Source organism: Parasteatoda tepidariorum, chromosome 10, assembly GCF_982258835.1.
Source record: "Parasteatoda tepidariorum strain Cologne lab strain chromosome 10, Ptep-v5.0, whole genome shotgun sequence".
Classification (NCBI taxonomy): domain Eukaryota; kingdom Metazoa; phylum Arthropoda; class Arachnida; order Araneae; family Theridiidae; genus Parasteatoda; species Parasteatoda tepidariorum.
This window is the reverse complement of record NC_141764.1, coordinates 21288310-21313056: the sequence shown is the minus strand read 5'-3', so window position 1 is coordinate 21313056 and position 24747 is coordinate 21288310. Positions and strand designations below refer to the sequence as shown.

The following is a 24747-nucleotide window of genomic DNA, read 5'->3' as shown; positions in this document are numbered from 1 at the left end:
GTCAGATGCGGAATTCGTATCGACCAGCCATGGCTGGGATTTGAACCCGGTTCACCTCACTGGAAGGCGACCGCTCTAGCCCCTGAGCCATCATGGCTTTTTTCTTTTTTTTATAAAGTTTGGCTAAAATGAAGTCTTAATATATTTTATGTGCATATACTCTAGGCTTTAATGAAACAAATAATTTATCGATGTTACATTTATTCTTTTCTTTTTAGATGAGTTAGCTTTAACGAAAATTGGAGTGCTTTGGCGAGATCGTATGCTTCAAGGCTGGAAGAGAGTACATGGTGTAAATTCTCATATTCCAAAAGGCTCATCTTTTGGAGTTAAATTAGAAAATGCTCCTCCTGGTATTACTAATGAAGTAATTATCATTTAAGTTATTGCTTTTTCTACAAATAAAAGAAATGTTCTGATTCATTTATAGAGTCAACTGTATTTTTCTAAAGAAGTATTTAAAATGTCTTATATTCTTTTGTTTTATAAAGAAATCATTCCAAAAATATTCAAGAAAGAAAAACTCATTTATCGTATCAGATAAAATTAGTTTAAATTTGAAGCTATTCTTTAGCGATAAGTATATTTATCACAGTTAATTAGGTCTTTATAAAGAAAGTGAGCAAGTTACTGACTTTTTTTTCTTTTTATTTATTAAACAAATTTTGTTAATACTACAAACTGCAAGAGGAATTATTCATATTATAGTTCTTCAAATGTTTTTTAAAATTGGCATATGGTCACTAATTTTATTCAAAAGTGTTTCACCAGAACTGAAGTTATTAACAAATGAAAAGCCAAATTAAAAATGGTTAAATAGTTAACAATGGACATTTAAAATTAGTGATAAGTACAGTGGAGCATCGTTTATACGACGCCGAAGGAACCACCAAAAAACGTCGTATAAACGATACCGTCGTATAATTGATTTTTACTTCTAAAACTGAAACTAACTCTGTTTTCAGTTAATTTTAATGCTTAACGTGTTGATTTACATAAATTTCTAAATTAGACAAAGCAAAACAAACAAATAACCAAAGAAGACAAATTGCAGTGAACAATTTGAATGTATGTTTAATTATATTTTCTTGCTATTAGTCTCTAGAATGCTTTGAATAGCAAGTTGAACTGCTTTCTATGATGCAATTTTAGATTTCTAATCACGGCCAAATCTAATGGCTGAAGCGCACTTGTGCAATTTGCAGGAAAAAAGAGAGCTTACATTTTCCAAAATAATTAGTATCGATGGGTGCGCTGGACATTGGTTGATGAATAGCAAAATTTTTCGTTTTTGCCTCTTCATAACATTGTCTAGTTTTTTCAGTCATCTAGTAAAAATTACGGTCGTCATCCAAGCATTCTTGTTGGCATCCTTTTCTGTATCATTCATGTTGGCAAATTCCACCCTTTTTTGAAATACACAAGAAAAAATAAAGAATTAAATAAACGTGAACAAAATCTAAAAACCAACGTATAACCGATTCTGTGTGTCGTATATATTTTTACATTAAAATGAATAGGAATGATTTGGGACCACACTAAAAACGTTGTATAAATGTAAACGTCGTATAAGTGATCGTCGTATAAACGATGCTCCACTGTATTCATACCGCGGCCTTAGAAGGGGTTAACTTAAAATCTAGTATGAATTTATCATGAATTCCTTTTATTCTGTATCTAAAAGATTTTTGAATGTCATAGGTATAACAATTATACATATTTTAAATATAGTTAGGCAGTCATATTGCTTTTTTAATTTGTATTTAAGTATGCTTTATTGTAATTTAAGTATGCTTTAGATAATATAGCCTTAAATATATTTAAGTAAAAAAAAAAATTCATACTATTGCAGCACGTTCCTCTGCTTGTTGAACTATGTGTTCAAATCGTGGAATCCAGAGGTTTAGACGTGGTTGGTATATACAGAGTGCCTGGTAATAATGCTTCTGTCAGTGTCTTGACCGATTTGGTGAATCAGGGCATAGATGATGAGGCCCTGAAAGACTCCCGGTGGAACGATGTAAATATTGTTTCTAGTTTACTGAAAGCCTATTTTAGAAAATTACCTGAGCCACTTCTAACATCTCATCTCTACCCTAAATTCATACAAGCAAGTGAGATAGATGATCCAGTTAAAAGACTGAAAGCTATCAAACATGTGGTATTGTATTTGTTCTTAGTTAATACTCTTTAAAATTGACATGCAGCATATTTGGTATTCAGTAGACTGTTGATTGTCTGGCATGCATAGTTAACTTAGCTCTAACACATTGTTTTTGTTTCAGACTATCATGTATTCTCAAAAAAATAAAAATGTTCATTTAAATGCATTTAAGATGCAGGGTAACCATAATTAAAATAAAATTATTTAAAGTTTGATAATAAAAAAAAAACTGCTGGAGAAAAAGTTATCTTTCATGCTATTTAGACTTTGAAAGTATTCTTAGTACAGGTTGTTTTTCATATTGTTCAGCACATATTTATAATGAGAAATGTAGTCAAAGAAAGTCTTGAATATATTGCTTCACTCTACTTCAACGATTTAAATAAGGCTTTTGATTCAATTATAAGGGATAGATTATTACAAATTCTGGAACTCTATGCTATACCATCTGAAATTTATAAATATTATTAAAGAACTGTATAACAATAGCTAAACTTGTGTTGAAATGGAGGAAAAACCAACTGTTTTTTTTTTTTTAATTTATTTATTTATTTAGTTAAGATTGGAGTTAGACAATGCTATGTTTTATGAGGGCTCTTATTTTTGTCTTTGTAGACTGAATTATGAAGATAACAACTACGGAAAAGTTAGAATTAGATGAAATTTTCCCCTGATTGGCAAGATCTGGAATTTGCAGACTATATTGTGCTCTTGTCGTGAAAGATTTACAGGGGAAAAAAATTTCTAGCCAAAAATGCAGAATTAATTGAATTACAAATCAATGGAACCAAATTTAAGATCCTTTGAATTATTAGTAATTAAAGATAATGACATACATCTAAAAAGTAAGCCCATAGAAAATGTTGAGAAAAATGAGAAAACGTTGAAATTTTTATATCAGGGAGCAACTATGAGTGCCAAGGTGGAACTGATGTGGAGAATCGAAATAAAATTTTCGACATTTAAAATTGAAAAAGCCTTCAATGACTTCAAAAACTTAAACAGACTGTGGAAGAGCTTAAATATGGCTTGAAGCGTGAAATTAAATTTGTATAAATCATTGATAAGATCAGCTCTTTTGTATAGTTTAGAAACATGGAACCTGTTTGCCGCACTCAAATTAAAAAATTAACTAGTTTTCATCAAAATAAATGTTAAAATGACACTGTAAAATCATTTTTAATGTAAAATAGACATAGTAAGTAGCGAAAATTTACATGCATTTTGACAGAAGCATTGTATTTACATTCACCAATGCATTTTATAAAACATTTTAACAATCATACCTACCCTTAGCTGTAACATGTATGCAGATTTTCAAGTTGAAATAAGGTAATTTGAAGTTTGTCCTACATGACAGTATGCTTTTGAACAAATAGCATTCAAGCATTTAATTTCTGGAAGATAAAATCGAAATGACCTTGTTTCTATTTAAAAATCTGCTTAAGGCTGCTACTGCTTAGGTTAGGCATGATTGCGAAAATATTTAAAAGAGTATTTTGCAATAATTAATGCAATGCCTATTTTACTCCCAAAATTTCCTTACAGTGTAATTTAAATCCCTCCTGGTGAAAAATAATATTTTTTTTGAGCAAATTCTCTTGATCTAAATTACCTCTTGTGCAAGTTTTATTGAGTTTGATACAACAGTGTTATCTCACAATTACCTTAACTGGAAACTATTTCATAAATTTGATTTCCTGTACTTGTTATAAGTCATATATAATTAATTTACTTCATGTTTTTCTAGAAATTTAGCTTTAATCCAATTGATGTTATATCACTTATTTCTTTTAGTTATATCATTTGCCTGTACACTATTTTGCAACTCTGCGATTTTTGATGTATCATTTGAGAAAAGTGGTAGAACATTCAACTACAAATAAAGTAAGTATAAGATGCTCTATTTTGGTATGTGAATTTTTAGATGTCATATAATCTGACAAATAAATTTAATCATTGCCTTCTAAGTAATGTATGACATTAATAGTCAAAATGAATACTCTATACTTATAACAGAATAAAGAATTTGTTTGATTATATATATGTCAGCATACTATAGTATGGGTCTAAAAAAAGACATTCTACATGAACTTAAAATTAATTATGAAGTATGTTTTTAAACTAACTAACTAACTCAGTGGCGCGACAGCCCATTAAGAGGGCCAAGGCCGACTGTGCCCATCTCAGTTTTCTTGACCTTGGGCTCTGGGGTGCAGTAGCATATGTTCCGGTCAGGTGGTCAGCCGAATGCGGAACCCCCAGTATTAGTTCCCAAGCATGCTTGGTACTCATTTTATCGACCCACTGAAGGGATGAAAGGCTGAGTCGGCCTTGCCCGGCCCAAGGATCGAACCAAGGACCTGTGGCACGGCAGCGCGAAGCGCTACCACTCAGCCACCGGGCGTCATGTTTTTAAATTATAAATATTTATAAATGCAATTTATTTATTTATTTTTGTTGATATTTGTGCACTTTAGAGCCCATTGAGTTCTAATGAAAATTCCAGGAATTTTTTTTTTCACATCCTGAAATTCAGTTTTTTTCCTTCAAAATGAATTTCTCATTTTTTTTGGAATGTTTTTTCTAGTCGAAACCCACTTTTTTCTCCCAAAATTTTTAAATTGTGAGATATCTAAATCTATAGGAGATATTAACTTTAAATCAAAATAAACATATGCAGCAGTCAACTTCCCCTGTTTCATTTAAGACCCAAAAAAAGAGAAAATTAAAAATTTTTGATTCCCTCTGCGACTATTTCTATCAGTAAATCAAAATTATTTCATCTCTTGAACAAAGCAACAGGGTCAAAGGAGGGCAATTCCACGAAAGTGTCAACTTTTAAGTGAAATTTTTTTTTATGAATTGCATATTTTAATTTTAAAAATATGTTCAAAAATAGCCAAAGTCTACATATTACTGTTTAATTTTTGATAATTTTAAGTTTTTTGAATCTGGCAGCATTCTAAAGTAATCACATGGCTGACAAGTGAATTCTTCCCATTTGTGCTCAAATTGTTTTCTTGAAAAATACTTATAAAATAAAAGAAATGTATCTTTCTTTTGCAATAGTTTGATAAAAATATGCATATAGTACAAAATTTAAACATTTAAACCATAGCCTTTAAGTCATTTTAAGTTTAATATATTAAATAAAAGTAACTTTTTTTTGTGTCATTCCGTCACATGTTTTAGTATATTTTTTTAAATAGCAATTGCGTTTTTGAATGAAAATGTGTATATTTTGGAATATAAAGCAGATGTGGCATAAGAAACAATGAGGAATTGTAAAATTCTATGCATTTGATTATTAACTTCCAATAATTAGCGTGACGGAATGACACATCTTCGGCGATGGAATGACAAAACGAGTCCTTGAGAAGCTTAGTCAAAAACTAGGGAATTATTTTTTTTCCAATTAACCTAATGGCAAAAACAGCTGTTGAAAGACAGATAAAATGTTGAAAAAGACCAAGATCCCCATGATATGATGAAGAAAAAAACAGAGAAAGAAAGGCAGAGAAGAAAGCTTCCGCGACAAAAGTTGGACTTATAAAACTCAGAAGTGCAAACGCTGTTGTGCAGAGATTGTGTAAACAAAGAAAATATCAAATTCTACCAATCTCTTCACATACAAATAATTTAAATTCCCTATACAAATTCCTGCAGAGTCTTGGTAAAGCCATAAAAAAAATTGTACACTCACTTCCAAAATCACCAATAGAGGTAAAAAAATTAATTCAGTCTTTATGTGAGAAGTATTTAACATCGAACTCAAAAGAAACTAAGTGAGAAAAGTAATGTTGATGAGCTGTTTAATTTGGTTAAAAAAATTTTACTGTCAAGATGATGTTAGTTACAAGCCCCCAAGTATGAAGGATTCAGTCATAATACAAACTCTGACAGAGTAACGAAGAGTGCAGATGCAATATATACTTATGGCCTTAAAAGAGGCTTTTCATAAAGAAGCATATATTGATGTAAAGTGTGTCTTATCTCATTTTTGTTCTTATTCTCATTTTTGTTAAGTGTATTTCATTAATACCTCACAGCACATGCACCTATAAATACCATGTAATTGTGATGTTGTTCTAAAAGGCCAAACAAGATGTTGGCTGCTGTAAAACGGCACATAATATGTAAAAGAATTTTATGATTTCATAAAGTCGAAGCAACAAATCGTTGAAGTTTTGTTTTTGTCCAGCTATTCTATTTAAGAGAGGGCAAAAGAGAATGACTTCAGCTAGACACTTGCTACATTAGCATTGCCAGGAACAAGAGACCTGCACTAGATGCTCATGTAGTTGAGAAGCGAATCATCAAAATTGGAATGCTTTCTAATTTTAACCAAAACCAAGTGTATGATTTGAAAAGTCACTGTTTTGAAGAGGAAATGGAAAATATGATTGAGGAGTATGCGGTCGGCTCTTTAATCATTGTCCCATACTGCGAAAAAAAAGAAGGCACATTTATATGCAGCGCAAATTACTTTGATAAGCAAAGACGATTTAGATGTTAAAGTATTTAAAGAACATGGGACAAAAATTGATTTATGCATAAATTTCCTGAGAACGAAGATAAGATGTGACATTGGCAAGTTAGATATAAAACCTCTTCTGAGACAACCTAATTTTCAAATTGCTGAAATTTTAACTGATTCTTACGTAAATATTAATTCTGTTTATCTGTTACATTCTGTTTATCATTTACATATTAATAAAACATTTTTTAAATGAAGACTTTCTTCCACTAAACTTTTTGTCATTCCGTCACAGCAAATAGATGTTAATAACTGCTAGCCAACCTGAGGTTAATTTTCCAAATTCACAATTTACATTGCTTACACATTATACTAAAGGTAAAAAATAGTTCTGGAAAATAATAATTGCAAAATTCACAGAAACTACCAGTTCTAAGCGGCATGGCGAAAGCTTGGTTGCCAAAATGTCATTCCGTCACACAAGTAAAAAGTTCATAAAATTAAAAATAAAAAAAATACAAAATTCTTTTTTTTTAGTTTATGAATCACATTATACCAATAATAATGATATGCATGAGAAAAAAATCATGTTTATTTGAAATTAGATGCATAGAAACTTCAATTAATTGTCATCATGCAAGTCAAAATGTCATTCCGTCACATATGGAATTGCCCAGGAGAGAAAGATTACATTAGCATTGAATGCTATCGGTATTATTCATATTGCGATTTATCGCCAGAAAAATTTATACTTCACAATGCATTGCAATATATTTCGCTCTAACTAATTAACATATTTTTTTGTATTGTATATTGTTTTTGCCTTAATTTTTTCTTTTTGTCAGCAATTAATCCAAAATACTGCCAAATTTTACTTTAAGCAGAAGATTTTGCTTCTAACTATTGGTGTCGTGAGCTTTTCTTTGATAGCTCATTTTCAAACATTCATACAAAAACAACAATTTTTTTTTTTTTTTTTTTGGTCTAAATGTTTGGTTCAAGCATGTAGTTGCTAATGCACTTATTTAATATATATTCGCTAATACACTTAGGCCACCTTCCCCAAGTGAAATAGTGCTAAGCAAAGGAGAACTCAACTGCTTAATAGAGAAGTGCTTTGATCTTTTTGATGGAAAAATTTTTCAGAGAGTCACAAAGAACAGGTCAGGTTATATACCCCACTGATAACTGTGTTTGTTTGATTTAAATATTAAAGCAGAGAACACTCATGTAGAAATTAAAAATTTGAAAAAAAAACTAGCTCTACTCCCTCTTTATATTTATAAATGTATTAACTTAAATGTAAATAATCCCAATGTCAACAGGGTTAATGAGGAGCTATGAAGCTAGTAAGTTTGTGTTGGCAAATATAAAGAAGAAGCCGCAAACCAAGGGGTCAGTGTACGTTTGGGAAGTATACCTATTGAGGTTTTGCACTAAAAATGTAAGCATTTTTTTAAAGAATTAATTGCTTCATTTCTTTTCTAAACAATGGGACTGAAAACTGACATTGAAATTTAGGTTTTCATGAGTTTTGTATTATTTGTTTTGTATTTTAGTACTAATGATTTAGTACCTCTGACTCTATTTTTTATTCTTTACTGTTTCTTTCCAAAATCTTATTTTTTATGTTTTTATTAAAAAAGAGATTTAGAAAAAAAAATGATTTTCAGTTATAAATTTATGTTATTTATCTGTTCTTTTATTACTTATGATTTACGGATGAAAAATAAAAGTCGTTTTCATTGTCCCTTTTTAATTCTCATTGTAGATGGAAGCCAGAAATTTGGCCATAGTGTTTGGTCCCACATTAGTTCGAGCTACTGATAACAACATGGTTGCTATGGTGACTGATATGCCTCAGCAATGCTACCTCATTGAAACCATGATAACTTATGTAAGTTACAGAATAAAAAATTTTAGTTATGTATTTATTGCTGTTCTCTTTCATTAAATCATAATATTTTCCTCTTGATGGTGTAAAATTTAAAACAAGCTCATGTCATTTGTGCTAAATGTTTTCATCAGTTGCTAGTCTCTTATCAGTAATTTTGTTTTTGGGGTAAGGCCATCTACCTCATGTTCCTGTGTTAAATTATTTTGAAAAATGATAACATTTTTTAATATTTTAGGTTGAATGGTTGTTTGAAGATTGTGGTGATATCTTGCCTATTGAAATAAATGCTCAGGATAAAAGAAAAACTCATCCGCCTTCAAATATCCAATCAAGTGCTCTACTTAGTAACATCAACAAAATAGACGGTTGTTATTATTTTTTATTAACTTATGCAAAACTAATATTTTATGGTGTATAAAATTTTAACTACGTTTCATTAAAATAATATTTGTGAAAATGAGATACATATTATCCGCTTAAATTGTTTTAATTATTTTCTTTAAATGTATCAGGGCTCAAACTCATAAGGTGGTCTGAGACCATTTAAATTAGATTTAGACTGCCATACAATAATTATCAGTATTTCCCCAGACCTATAATCTTTGTAAAATTATTATATGCTCCTTTTTATCTGTTTTAGTGTGTGTTTTTGTCTCAAACTAGCATATTTCATTATAATTTTGACATTGCACATTATGTAGTTTTTTTTTTATTAAAATCACTTTCTTAACCTTTTTTAAAAGAAACTAAAAGCAGCATGTATGCGGATCTGGGAAAATGTGTAGGGGCTAGAATTGTCTTTTAGTTAATGGTGTCGGTGACCGGTGATTAAATTTTTACCTGTTATGCATCCAATGCTTAGTAGATGTACTGGTTGTGCATAAAGTGTTTTTAAAATGAAGGTAATATTGTCCTTCGAAAAATATTTACTTTGACAATATTAATACATTTTAAAGCACACCCAAAAAGGGACTGGATTAGAGTGAGTTTGTGCCCCCCCCCCAGGTCTCAATATTTTTTAAGAAACCCTTAAGCTTATGAAAGTAAAATTGATTTATGTGATTTTCTGAGAAAATTATCACATAATTTTCAGCGTAATGTCTAAAAAAGTTTCTTTAGAATCACCAAAAATTTTATGTATTTTTAAATGTAAAGTTCGGTAAATAGATAAACAAATTATCTATCTACCCCTCACCAAACTAATATATATCCACACTACTAATATTTGATATGTAAAACAATATCTTTCATACATATTGCTGACACTTCAAAAACTCAAACAACATCGAAAGTTAAAAATATATCTAGTTGATGAAAAGTACATTTAACAGAAAATAGCATTCATAATTAAAAATATTCATAACTATTTGTATAACTAAACACATTACATATTGTTAAATTTAAATTGAATTATCAGATATTTAATTAAGAGAAGACCCATTATCAAAAATTTCTATGGTGCTACAGATTTGATTAACATTCAAAAATTGAGTTGCATTTCTTTTTGTTTCTTAGTTTTTTGCACATTTTTTGCCTGAGAAATTCCATAAAATGCTTATGATGCAAATTAAATTTATAAATTAAGGGAAGACAAAAAAATTCTTCACAATTATTAAAAGAATTGTTCTTGTTGAACTGAAAGTCATAAAAATATATTCAGCGTTGAAACAGATTTTTCCTATCGTACCTTCTATGGTTGCATTGATTTGTATTTAAGCCCTATATGCAATGGAAATGATTATTCATATGATAATGATTATTCATTACTCAAATGATTATTTATAAGCCCTATATGCAGTGGACTCTTGTTTACCGACCATATTAAACTGGATGGTTGGAAGCCTTTTGTATTGGGATTTAATTTAAGGATCAAAAAATATTTTTTTATCACCAAAAATGTATAACTAAATGTATATACTTATAAAATAAATAATATTTTTATTACTTACAGAAAACGCTGTGGACTCCTTACCTCATGAAATGTTCTCATCAATTTACAATGTTGCATCCCGTCACCTGAGACATCGTCATAAAAAGAAAGATCCTGCTAGCTACTCCAAGAAGAGATCTGGCATAATTGCTGACGACACTGACATCATGGCACAGGGTGAAAACGGCACCATTCCAATCATCACCTGTAACAACTTAGACGTCAAGCCGAATGAAACAGAGAATCTCTCTGATGTTAGTTTTGGCAGCTGCTCTAGTCTTATTTCTGGCTCATCTGTTTCTAAGCAGAGATCATTGTCCAAAGATCTTCAGAATGGCTCTGCTGAGGAAGCTAGTCCTATGTCCAAAGGCAATCTGCCTAGTGAGCCCCAGACGGAAGAGCACGCCGTCGGGCATAAATACAATAAACTCAGTGAAATGGCCCAAGAAAAGATCAGGAACTTTGAACAGGAGACAAAAGCTCTTCTGAGGAGGGATTTTCAGAAGCCCAGGGCTTCTGTGGGTACTCCTCAAGTGGAATGGGAGCAAATCGAAAAAGAGTGGCAAAAAGCGAAGCTGGAGCTTGAGCAGGAAGATTTGTTGGATTATTTAGCGGATGATCCATCTTATCTTTCTTGCCTTCTCAGCCGAGGGAAAGAGGAGTTTTCGCCAAATGATCCTGGAATGGCGGAACTATGTCCCAGTAAGTCTGTATATTTTGAATTTTCAAACAGTAAATTATGCAATTCCCGGTGGCTGAGCGGTAGCTATTTTATTAGCTAATTTTTTTTCTTCTTAATAACCAATTTACTATGTATGATAAATTTATAGATGAGTTATTTATTAATAAAACATTGAGCTTGCTTTAAACAATTTTATAGAATTTCCATGCATATCCTATTTATCAATCATTACATAGAAATAACAATTTTAATTTGTCATTGAGTCAACATTTTAATAGCGGTTACACCCAAAATTTGATATCATAATTTTTGAATTTTTTGTTGTTTTTTGAAAAGTATATATTATACAAAACAATAGCCCAAAACAATTTTTTTTTATTTAATTTATTTTACAAGATGTTAACAATTAAATTTTAAAGCTCTTTTTAATTAAAAAAAATATATTTAAGGATAGAATAAATGGATTTTCAAAAATTGTATCTCATTTTACTCGGAAGTAATTGAAGTTTTTGATAAAATAGTTATAAATAAAATATATTCTTCTAGTTCCAAGTTTGAACTCAAAAAGTTATGTAAATAAATTATAAATAACTAATTATTCATAATATTATTCACCTATAATTATAAATTTATTATTTAATATAATGTCTGCTATTTTGTGAAACTTTAGTTGAGGTTTTTAAATTCCCTCCAAATCAACTGATACAGCGCGATTGAGTGATCAACGGAGTGGAGTGGCAGAGCGCTCTGCGGTGCAGCATTTCGCAAAAAAAGCTATAACTTTTTATGGAATTGCGATCCATTTTTTTTGAAAAGCCATTTTGTTCAGAATAAGATTTACTTTAAAATGGGTTTTGTTTGAACTTTGTACGACATTAACAACATTTTTGTTTTTCATTTTACAACTTAATTTTGCAATAAAAATTAAATTTTTTTAACATTTGTCTTATTATAATTATTTTATCAAAAGCTTCAATTATTTCTGCGTAAAATGAGATGCTTTTTTTTTTAAAAATCTATTAATTCTATCCTTAGATATTTATTTTTTATTGAAAAAGAGCTTTAAAATTTAATTGTTAATGTCTAGTAAAATAAATTAAATAAAAAAAATCGTTTTGGGCTATTGTTTTGTATAATATATACTTTTTAGAAAACAACAAAAAATTTAAAAATTATGATATCAAATTTTGGGTGCAACCGCTATTAAAATTTTGACTCTTTTAAAAAAGAGAAAATCTAAGATCTAGGGATCGCACGTTTCAGGCGCGAATATTTATTTCTCTTCACTCTAGGGCTAACACAATAGACCGAAGAAAGAGGTCTCATTTTCTCCCGCCGAAACCAGTCTTAAAGAGGGACCCGCACCCCTACTTGAAATAATCATACCTCGTTACCATAGTCACCGCCACACCTCCAGACGAATGTCTGTCAGAGTACGTATCGTAGACAAACAGTACAATGTTGTAACATGTTTTCCACCAAATGTTTTTAAAATGCAATAAAAACACAAAGTTTGCTGAGAAATTTCAAATTCAGAAAATTCTAGAATCAATAAGCGTTTGTGAAAACGTGGCTGTTCCTTGATATTTGTTGAGATACAATCATAATAAAATCGTTCAATCGTTATTCAGATCATTATAAATCAATTGTTATTCCAATCATTATGAATAAAAATTAATTGAAATAAGCTGTTTTAAGGTTTATTATTTTTCTATTTTATAACTTTTATTTTTTATATATCTGGATGACTCAATTTAATGATCTAATTGTCTAGGTTCCTGCTTTGCCATTATTAAAAAAAGTTTGACTGTGTCTATAAACTGATAAGACATGAAAAAATTTTAACTATACATTTTATTAACATTTGATCTTGATGCCATTTTTTTTTTCTCTTTATTACTTTTCTTTTACTTAATGGTTGTAAAAAATTTCCATTTCCTTTTTTTTTTGTGTGAAACAATATTTTATTTTTCTAGCTAAAACTGAACTGCCCCGGAGTTTATCATCTGGTAAAGAGCTTTTGAGTTGCCAAAGTTCCAGAACTTCAACTTTTCTCAAGCCTATTTCTCCCCTCATTCAAAGTGATAAATCAGAACATAAAGCAGAAGTTTCTTTGACTTCTCTCCAAAGCGATATTGACAGAACAAAGCTAGAGAAACCAGAGATTCCCATGTCTATTAGTCAGCCTGCTTTAGCCTCTGTGTTTAGTCAGAAAACTGCTGCTTCTTTAGAAGAATACTCATCATCCATGCCAGATGCTGACATAATTAGGCATAGCTCAAGTAATGCAAACTCAGAACATTCTGAGTCTAAAAAAGAATCTGTCCATCAAATGGATCAGAATTGTCCCCAATCAACGAGCTCTAAGGTGACACACTCATCTCATCCTAGTTGATATTATTTGGGAGACAATTTTGTAAAATATGTATAGTTTATTTATTATACATCAGAGTAGCTCACGCATATGTTGATATTTTATTTTTAAAGTTTTTTGCCTTTACTATATTCTGTGTTAATTATGTAAAAGGAATAGGTAATTCAAGATTTTGTTACCATAGCTGCAAAAGTTACATTACCTCATTTGAAGAAGAAAAAATTGTTAAACATTTTTTTTTTTTTTTTTTGAAACTAGCAGTGCAGATTAAGAAATTACATATTCAGTAAAAGTGTGAGCAGAGAATAGCTGTTAGCACTAATTGGAGCACAACAATATTAAAAAGTTTTCATTTAGAATTTTTTATGGGATATTTTGATGCATGCATGAAAAAATTGTTGTACATTGATACTTTTTTAAAATTCCCTTTAATACTTTTTTATTGTATTTTGTTTACCTATATACTTGGTAGCAGAAACTCTCCAGCAATCTGTAGCGCCATCCTATCTCCATCTAATCTATATTGCCTGCTGTTACAGCCAGCGCTGCAGATTGTTATAGCATTTGCAGATTATATTTATTTTTCTATTCGTTTTTTTTTTTTTTTTTTTTTAAGGAAGCCAAAAAAAAAATTTGAAAATTGCTGAGATTCCTATTTAAACTAAACTTGTTTAGATTAAATAATTAAAAAGATACATTGAGAGAACAGCACAAAGAGCAGAAAGTAAAGATTTTTTTTTCTCCATTACTTTATTTCAGAACTGACTGTATAAAAATTTATTCCCCCTTTTAAAATTCAACTTAAATTTAATCATCTTAAAACTTTACTTATAATTTTTAATGACTTTATATTTGAAAACTTCTCTATATGTATGTTAGATTAAACTACATTTTTAGAATAATTTCTATCTAATTGTGTTGAGATCATAGTCAAATTTAGATTTCTGAAGAAAGTGCTGCAGAAATTCTCTCCATAAATTCTGCTGTCGAGCATATATATATTGGAACCTCAATCGATTGTTTTTTATGGAACCTTCTTTGGGAACAATGGATACAGGGAAATGATAAATGTGTGTCTAAATTAAATAATAATTATTGGCTTGAAAATGTAAAAAATTAATAATGAGGTAATGAACTTGAAAATTAGTTAATTTGTTATTAGTATAAAAAATTTTGATTAAAGAAATTATAACTTTATTGCCAAAAATAACTTATGATGTAAAGGAATGACCACATTTATTTATTTAAAATATTTGAAAATCTTGGTCTGAATACTTTCTTCTTCTATACACAGACAACTAATTTTTGACAATTTTAAAAGATTATTGTTAATTTTCTGTACACTTGGCGTTAATACAAAAATTTGCTCATTGTTTCATAGCCTTTTGCAAAGGTTAGCAATAGTTGGTGATCCATTTTGCCGCCTGTTCTACTTTTTAGCTTTTGCAACCATTTCTGAACATACAACACACGTTTCAACATTTTTATTGACCTATACATCACCATCAAATTTACACCAAATTCTTATTTTCTTCATCATTAGCATCAGGAATTACTCTTTTCCTTCTCAAGATGAAAAAAAACTTCAATGTTTTTAAATTTTGGTGAAATTTCTGAACAATAGACATGAGAATTCATTAATTTTCAAACCAATCTAGACAGGTTTTGTTAATATTATAAGAATAGCATTTCTAACAGTTCTTTTAAAACAAGACAATACATGTAGAAATATGAAAGAACAATGAATTAAGGTTTGACTGTATATATATAAAGGCAATTATACATTCATACTTACATTGTGTGTCTAAACGCATGTGTCAAACAAAAATGTGGGATAATGGGTACAAAGAAGTCTGCTCTTTCTTTTATTGTAAATCCAAAGAAGAATGTTCATTTCATTGAAAAATTTTATCTCTAAATAGGAACTGCTAACTTTTACTCAAAGTTTTACTTTGATTTCTATCATGGTTTCATAACTAAAATAATAATTTAAATTTGAGTAATAAAATTCATTAATATTAAAAATAATAATGAAAATATCACACTTTCTACTAACATACTAGCAAAGGATTACTAAATAACTCAGCTTTGGTAATAATTTGTCTTGAATAGCCTATTTATTTTACATATTTTAATTTTTTTCCTGGAATAATATATCATAAAAATTTGACTTTGGCCCTCATTATTCATGTTGTATCATATCATTTCTTGTACAATAGTATGCATATAAGCTGCTGGCAGTTTAGTTTATTGCATTTTCGCTTTTTTAGTGATTACTTAGAATCATTCAATGCTTATTATAGTTTAAATTAAGAAATAAACGTATACAGAATATGCAGGGCATAACATAAAATTATTTTAAATCTCATAGAATAAATTACTGGTGAAAATCTTTTTTTTTCTTTCTTTTATATTATCTGTAAAATAAAACTTTAACAAAATTATTAATAATTTAAATTGGTGAAAATTTTAGCTTTATTAGCTTATTTTAGCTCAATCTTTGTTGAATTCTGCTCTTAAATCATTTGATGTAATACTTTTTCATGTGATTTTTTTTTAAAACATAAGTTGAATTGTATCAAATCGAGAAAAACAGTTCATCATATTCTATTGTTTTATGCTTCTCTAAAATTTTTATGTCTCTTTGACATAAATTATTGTTTAATTGATCATAGAAGATATTTAGTTTTGTTGCTCATTTATTATATTTTAGCTACTTCTTTGATATCGATACCTTTAAATTTAGAAATAAATCATTTGTTACTTTAATTATCACCTAATTTTTTATTAATGATAATATAATTTGCAGAAATTATATGAACTGTTTAGAATATTAACTAACAAAAAATATTTTTTTTTTAAACTTTTATTTTCTGGTATAATTTTTTCTCTCTCAAATCAATATTGATACTTATAGTCTCGGTATTGATTTGGTTAATTTTATTGCATAAAAATATGTAGATTTTCCTACTTATAATTGATTGAAAATTTTATGTATTTTTAGTTTCAAAGATTAGTTACAGATGCTTTTTTAACGAAATGTGTATGTTTAATAATTTTATTTATTTCATGATTTCCAATTTTATAAGATAACTTACTTCAAATATTCTATGAAAATTGCATCAGTATTTGAATCTATACAAATTGCAATAAATTCAGAAATTACCAATACAATTAGCATTAAGGAGTTTTAAGCGATTGTCCTGGACGATCAACTAATTCTATCAAGCTTTGTTAGTTAATTTGAATTTGTAAGTCTAGGTTCATAGCGCTCATTATGTTAAATGCTTTCATGACTATATATTTAGACAATTTATAACAAACCTTCAGAAATCTAAAAATGTTTCTTTCTTTTTTATATTATTATTTTGAAGTTCGCTATTCTACACCCCAGTAGCAGAACTAATGTTTTACAGGAGATTACACAACAGATTTATTTTGGCCTTGCAGACATGTTCCTCTCTTCGTGAGTGTTTGATGCAAGCCTGATGACTGCAGTACTTCTGCGACGTCGATCACTGATCGATGTTTGAAAGACAGAACATCAAGATGAAATAGTTTTCAAATCCAGCCAACGTGAACACACCGTGTAAGCGGCAGTAGTAAATTGTTTAGCTTCGACGTACGTGAACGTGATGATTGCTTTGACCTTTTGTTAGTAGCATCTAGGACCTGTCCGATCAAACTGTTAATGGCGGCCATTTGCGTTTGAAACCGACTGATCGAAGCATGTTTCACAAGTAGGAGTCTGGCTTTACTAACATCTATTGTCCTTCGGGTCCTCGCCCAGTTTAGTTACTAGCGGAGACTGGAGATGTTAATTATCTAATCGAGATAAGTAATCTTAAAAACAGCGAGACGTTTTCTTCAAGCAAAGCACAGTGGACTTCATTTTTGTTGATTACTCTCAACTCGTTTTCAAGTCATCTCACAGCTTTTCCTCGCCATGGCAATGTGCCATTTTTCTTCCCACCTCATCCTTAGCATTATGCTTTTCACCTCAGGGCTTCATCTCATCGATCCTTACTTCATGATGAAGGGGTAAAAGGCCATCTCAGCCTGAGGTACCCCGACCAACCAACAAGACCTTGCAGACAACATAACTGTTATGAATCCGTCCCACCCATAGGTTGGGTATTCAGGAAGACGAACTTGCCAACTCCCCTGTTGGAGCCACTGGCCGAACCCTGGAAGTATGCATTCAGCCAGGCAAACCGACTAGGCCAACACTCATGGCACCCAGAAAAATCTACACTAAAAGCTAATTATTGAGGGCAATATGATAAACAGAAATAGCATTTAAAATTAACATCATTCCATCTCTTTGTAGGCAACATAAACCAAACTTTAGAAAAATCAAACAAAAATAAAAGATTTCTTGTGCATAATTCCTGTTTTTTCATCTTGAACAGTTCACATTACATGTTATAACAGGTTTTTTATAAACATTTATAAGAGAGGGACACAAAAAAAAATTTGAGCCAATTTGATCGAAAAAATTGTTTCCTTTCTTTACTTTCTGTTTTAGTTTTTTTGAACTGTAAAAGTATTTTATTTCTGATTCAAATTTTAGTTTATCAGTCTTTAGAATGCTTTTTTTTAAACTTTATTTACTTATATTTCATTTAATTCACCTGATATTGAGTTTGTTTTTTTTTTTTAATTTTGTTCATAATGTTGATTTTTTTCATTAAACTGAAAATAATTTAAATCAAGAATATTTTCCATTTTTAATTTTATTGTACAGAATTTTGTTCTCTCTTTTTTTCTTTTTTTTTTTGTTAGATTATAAATTTTAAACTAGTAATGTCTAACTTAATTTATTTTATGTACTTCTTTTTGCTAGTGCAGCTATTTCATTATGTATTGTAATATTATACTTCTTTACCTCTTAAAACTTTAGAAACTTTAATGTGTAACTTTTGAATACAGTTATTTTAATACCCACTGTACTTATAAATTATGTAACTTATTCACGATGTTGAAGATCATACAAAGGATTCTGCTACTGGGTTTTATATCAAAAATATTAAGCAAGATAAACTACTATTTTCTGTAGTAACTGTTTTAATGAGTACTAAAATAAAATATATTAAATCACAACAGTCTAAAATCTTGTAAAACTAATGCTATTTTTAAGGTCTGTTGTACTTATACATATCAATCTATTAGATCTGTGCTAAAACTTAAAAAAATTGATTTAACTCAACTAGTTTATAGATTATGAAACAAAGCTTATGTTATTTAGAGTAGAAAATCAGGTTTAAACAAAATACAAGTAGTAGTACATATGACTAACGACAATTTGTAAAGTAATCAGTATTTCAACAAATGAAGAGCTTGGACTTATATAATGATAAGCCACATTTTCAAATTGTCTAGGAATGCATTTTCAGTGAAAAACACAACGATTTTCACTTAAGTAATAAGATGTGCACTGTGGTGTTATTTACGAGGCATCCGTAATTATGTAAAGTATCTATCTAAAAGCAATGTTAAGGAAAATTATTATCTAAAAATATCACCTTTGGAAAAATGTTACAGATCTCTATATTGCCCACAAGCCTTCATATATATAAAGTTTTGTATGTAAATTTAAGCTGAATTTGATAATTCTGCACTACACTGCATTGTTTAAATCCATGCTTCTGAACATTCAGTATTTATGCAAAGGCTTCCAATGAATCTGTATAATTGATCTTACACTGTAGATGATCAATAAGCACATTATAGAGACAACACTGTATTCAAAATCTTGAAATTATTTAATGCTATCAGATTTACAATTAACAAGCAACAGGCAAACAAATCCCAGGTTAAAATTTTATTGCAAGACATCATAAACTAATTTTGGACGATATTATGCTTTTTTGAACCCAAAAGTTCTCTGAAAACCAAAAATAAAACTTTTCTACCCACAGACCTGAAGACATTCAAAACTCGTACATGGTACATTTATCTGGTGAAAACGACCATCTTTTTTACCAGGTTTGAATCCAATAGAATTTTTTTCCCCATTTGGTCAGTTTTGGAGACAAGGGTTTGTAATAAATCCCTTTGGTATACATACCCAAAATATATCCTTGTTCAAGAATGTGAACAACGGGACAAAATATCAGTATGCCAATAGTAGACATAGCAAAAAAATTTATCACAAGTTTAAAACTCAACGTTAAGGCAAAAGGTTGTTACTTTGAATTTTTTAACTATGTTACTGGTATACGGTGTTTTCATGATTATTTGGAAAATTTTAATAAGCAGTTAAAATATCTATTTCCTAATTCCAAGGTATTTCTTGTCACCGTCTTAAATATTTTTTATGGTCTGGTGTAACAACAAAAAAGCACATCCATGGACTCATTTATTAGACAGAACCTGACACATTTCATTGTTATTTGTTCTGATTTTTTCCTCACTTTAAAAAGGTTTTTTTTCCAACTGCGATAAATACTGATTTTTAATTACTAATGATTATAATCAGGGATAGAAGCATTGATTAATAATGCGACAAGATAAATTCCATTCATTTTCATTTCTTATAAGTTAAATAATAGTGCAAAACCTGGTATAATTTTAATGAGGCAGTAGATGACTAGTCTATGTAATTTTGAACTATGTAATCTGTAATTTGGGACTATCTCACCTATTTTCTTATTACAAAAATTGGTATTGTGTATATTTCTACAATTTGGCACTATAATTCTGTCTATAAAAATATTAGTGTTATATAGAAGAAAAAAAATTTAATAAAATAGGGGTTATACACTTGCTCTGAAGTTTTACTCACTTCAACTTAATTGTTAATCTTTTATCATTTTGGTTTGCTTTAATTAATAAAACTAAACATATAACTTTTCATTTTGGTTGTAGTATATTTATTTTCTATGAAATTGTTTTATTCAAAAAGAAAGTATATAACTTGTTATTACTTTTCATTGTGAATGAGATCATACTCCTTTGATTTCCAGCTATAAATTGTGAAACTAACTGTACAAAAATATTCATTGCAAATTAAACCTACAAATTGAAGTTGAACTAAAATCACATATTTTGGGTATATAAAGCTACATTAAAATTAAATATGACTAAAATTTTTTTAATTCTAGAAATAAAGTTCCTATTTTGTGCTCTTTTTCATGATTAGATTTCTGTGATAAAATTCTTAAATTTTTAAAATTGCATGATATTTTTCATTTATGTCCTATTTTTTCAGTAGACTTTACTTATAAATTTGTTTTTAATATTTTTGAAATACTCAAAAATCTATTACAGTTTCTACTTGTTTGGTAACATTTAAATGACCACCACTTCATATTTATATAAATATACACTTTCAAGCATGAATAATAAAATGTGGAGGAAAAAAAGATTTGTCTGTTTAAGTTTGATTATAAAATAACACGATTTTTAAAATTTGACATAAAATAGAACAAATGTATCAAGAATATTTTCCCAAAGTCAATCATAAAAGAACAGACAGATCTTATGGAAACTTTTTCTGTTAGGCTTAACTGCTAGATGCTAATATTGAAAACTTGAATTTTCTCAACTCAGTTTTCCATTTAAAACTCTATTTTTGTAATCTGTGGACAAAATTTCTGGGAAAAAAATAATAAAAATATACATTAAGCTGATCTTATGAAATTTTGAACACTTCTTCTGTATAGAATTGACTAAATATTAAATGATTTCTTCAATTACAACCTATTTAATAATACAATATGTGGTCTAAATTTTACCAATAACCTTATTGGTATCTCTGTCAATTATTAACTCTTTTTCCCTTAAATCATTCCTTCACTATTTGGTCTATTTTATCTGTTAAGAGGGTCCATTAGTTCTTAAGAAATGTATTCGTTTTTCTATAGGTTCTCCAAAAATTTGTTCTCAGTGGTTAAATTATCAAAATCCAAAAACAAAAACACTTGCTCAAATGTTGTTTTGTGTGCTTGAATTATAAAATGATTGATCCTTTAATTATTAAGAATTCTGTGATAGATATAAAAGAATTATATTCAGAATTATGACCAGAAGTATCTCGTTGCAGAATATATTATCTTTTAATATGTGACCAGAGAAAAATCTGGAAAAATTTATGATTCTTGAGTGATACTTGAAAGTGTATGTTGCAAAAGCTTCAATGTTACTTTACAAGACTGTATTTTTATTAGTTATCTATTTGTATATTATTCGGTAATGTTCTAATGTTCGGTAACTTCTAATTGTTTAAATATTTTTCTTGGAATAAGCATAACTTAATGCTTTTAGTAATAGATTAAGCAGCTTTATGAAAACAAATTACCTAAATAAAAAAGTTTTAAAATTCTTACATCGTCATTTTAAACATTTATACTGATCGAATTCAAAGTTTTTACTTAAAAATATTTGTACGGCCAAAGTTTTACAACCCATTTGATATTATTCAAAAAAAAAATACTTGTTTTCTTCTAAAATGCTGTGATAAAAAAAATTTCGAGTTATGAATCAACAAAGTAATCTGCTTTATGAATTATTTGTTATCTTGTTTAGAAAATTTATAATTTTGCGCACTTTAGCTGGTAGAAAGCGACCACTTTTATTTAAATTTATTTCTTATATTTTTAGTCTTTTGTTGTAGTTTATGTGATGAGAGAGATTCCATGTCAACTTTTTATGTATAGATGAGTTTGTTTTAAATTGGTATATGTTATAGAAAAATTGAAATTATTAAAAATATTGTATACTACAGTTGTAATTTGGTGTTTCTTCTTTAAGCTTTCAAACAAATTTGAATTTAAGACAATCCGTTTTAGCATACTATTATTGATACTAATTATACTTAACTAATTGTGGAAATATGTACCTAACGATATGTGGGTAATAAACTTTTCACTATCCCAAGAAGCAGATAACAAGAGCATTTGCTAGATTTTTACACCTGCTCTAAAAGTCTTATGGCAAGACAGTATTTAAACCTCCCCCACCCCAAAAAAAAGTTGATAATTGAAAAAATAATAAAGTGGTAGCATATTATGGATTATGTGTAAAGAATAGTTTCTTGTTCTACACTCTACTTTTAAAAAGTCATATTAAGAGAATACCAAACTTAATTTATGTATACCCCATTACAATTATTTCGCCACCATTTTATTTCAATTTTTCATGACTCCTAAAATTATTGTAAAAACCACTTAACTTTATTTCACACAGTCAATCATATGTATATATAATGATTTTTTAATTATGTCAGGACAAAATTTATTAAATGGCATAATTTTGATTAGCTCCATTATAAATTTAATTTAGTTTGCATTATAGTTGTTTCATGCTTAATTTTTATTATTAAAAACATTCAAGAGATTTGATGCACTAAATTATTTTAATGAGTAGGGTTAGAGCATCATTTTTACAGCAGCTTTATTTTCTGATTATTATGTTATGCTTGGCTTGAATTATTCATGTGAAGTTTTAAAACCAACACTACAATTTGTTTAGAGAGAGAAGAAGCAAAGTAAAAGGATAGCTCTTTTTTTTTTCTTTCCTAAAATGCATTTTTTAAACATACATATAGAGTAAATCAGATTTTTGGTTATTCAAATTGAATACCAATAACAAAGGATTTCAATGAAACATCAACTTTGGAAGCCTTGTGTTGATTACCAACAACTGTATATTTATAAAAGTTTAGCAAATCTCTTTGGCCCAGAAATTTGAATTAATGATTTTATTTATTTTTTCAATGTATTTTAATGAGATAAAAAATGTTTATTTTCATATCTTAATTATTGGAGTACCTGAGAAAATTGATCAGTTTAAATACAAATTGTTTTGCTTTGATTACTGAAAAAAAATTATGATTTTTTTTCTTTGAAACTTACTCCTAAGATCGAATTCTAAAGTCTTTTTTTTCGAATGCAATTTTTTATTTTATTTTCATATTTTAGATTATGGTTTAAGTCTTTCCTGTTTCTCTGGAAATTGAACAGGGGTAGGCTTGTCGAGTGCATTATATTTTTAGAAACTGCAGAATCTTGCTGATATGTATGTTTCTTGTAGCTTACTCTGGAACTTTGAATTCAAAGTTACATTTTCACTTTTTTTTTAAATAATCAATTAAATATCATGCATAAGGCCTAAGAATTAGAAAATCACTCTAAAAAATTTTTATATCGTTTTAGAGGAATGCCCCTGCACACAAAGTTCATACTCATGTCATGTGGTAATATATAAAATATACCTGAAGAAATTAAAGATAATTAAATTTTAAACACGTAAAAATCTCAATTTTCGTAATATTAAATTTCAAATACATTGACATTATTCACGAGCAAATATCAAAGACTAGCATTCTTCAGCTTTATTTTACACGATAAACTTAAATACTTCTAGTACCGCAGTGGACTGATCGTTAAGACACGGTTCCCAGCAGATCACCGAAGTCAAGCATCACTGGCTGCGGTCAGTGTGCGGGTGGGTGACCACTTGGATCAGTCTGCGTAGGGACCGAGGGTGTGCGGTATTGGTCCTCGTTAAACTGTGCTACCGCAAAGTGCTCGACTTCGCGCAGGTCGTCGGGCTACCGAAGCGGAGGTGCCATCCCCTCCGCAGAAGATCAAAATTGTGATGGCATGTCTTCGGATCATCCTCCGGGATGCTTTCCAGACCGTCGCCAATAGCCCATTGTGCAGCTCTAGTGCGACGTAAATTAACAACAACAACTTCTAATTGGCGATCGAAATGGGCTGCAGGTGGCGTAGAGCAGAACTCTTTTCCTATGGCAACACTTCACATTCTTTCCCCATTAGCGTGTGGAAAGTCATAGAGGAAGGAAGTACGTTAGTTTCTCTCTTGATTTTCATATAGATTAAAATCTTTTAAGTTGGAAAACTATATGGAACTGAAAACTACATTAAACGTAGTTCTAAAGAAAAGTATCACGGAAATTTTTAAAAATATTTTTATTAAGTAAAAAGGAAAAATATTAGGAAAAGGGAAAATATCGTAGTACATTCCTATATAACTGAAAAGAGGAGGAGAAGGGTTAAAAGCATGAAACCGGTCTCTCCCCAGATGGCGTATTCGAGTGTTGCGATCGCGAATTTTTACAAAATAAATTTTTTATAAATGCAAAAAGTAGAATTAAAGTTCTCAAAAATCACTGCTTGGAAAAAACAAGTCCTTGTTCTCCAAATCCCTAGATAGGGAACACCATTACCTTTTTAAAACTGCTACCTGTGCTAG

General features: G+C 29.3%; 1 protein-coding gene across 1 annotated transcript in view; it reads left to right on the top strand.

Moving 5' to 3' along the window:
* LOC107442299 (rho GTPase-activating protein 23) overlaps positions 1-14643 on the top strand; it is a 43754-nt gene extending 29111 nt beyond the window's left edge. The window contains exons 15-21 of the mRNA XM_071184517.2: positions 219-367; positions 1853-2161; positions 3962-4051; positions 8416-8541; positions 8777-8906; positions 10493-11173; positions 13130-14643. Coding sequence (XP_071040618.2) covers positions 219-367; positions 1853-2161; positions 3962-4051; positions 8416-8541; positions 8777-8906; positions 10493-11173; positions 13130-13548 — 1904 coding nt within the window. The 3' untranslated portion in view covers positions 13549-14643. The remainder of the gene's footprint in view (positions 1-218; positions 368-1852; positions 2162-3961; positions 4052-8415; positions 8542-8776; positions 8907-10492; positions 11174-13129) is intronic.
* Positions 14644-24747: the final 10104 nt, after the last annotated feature.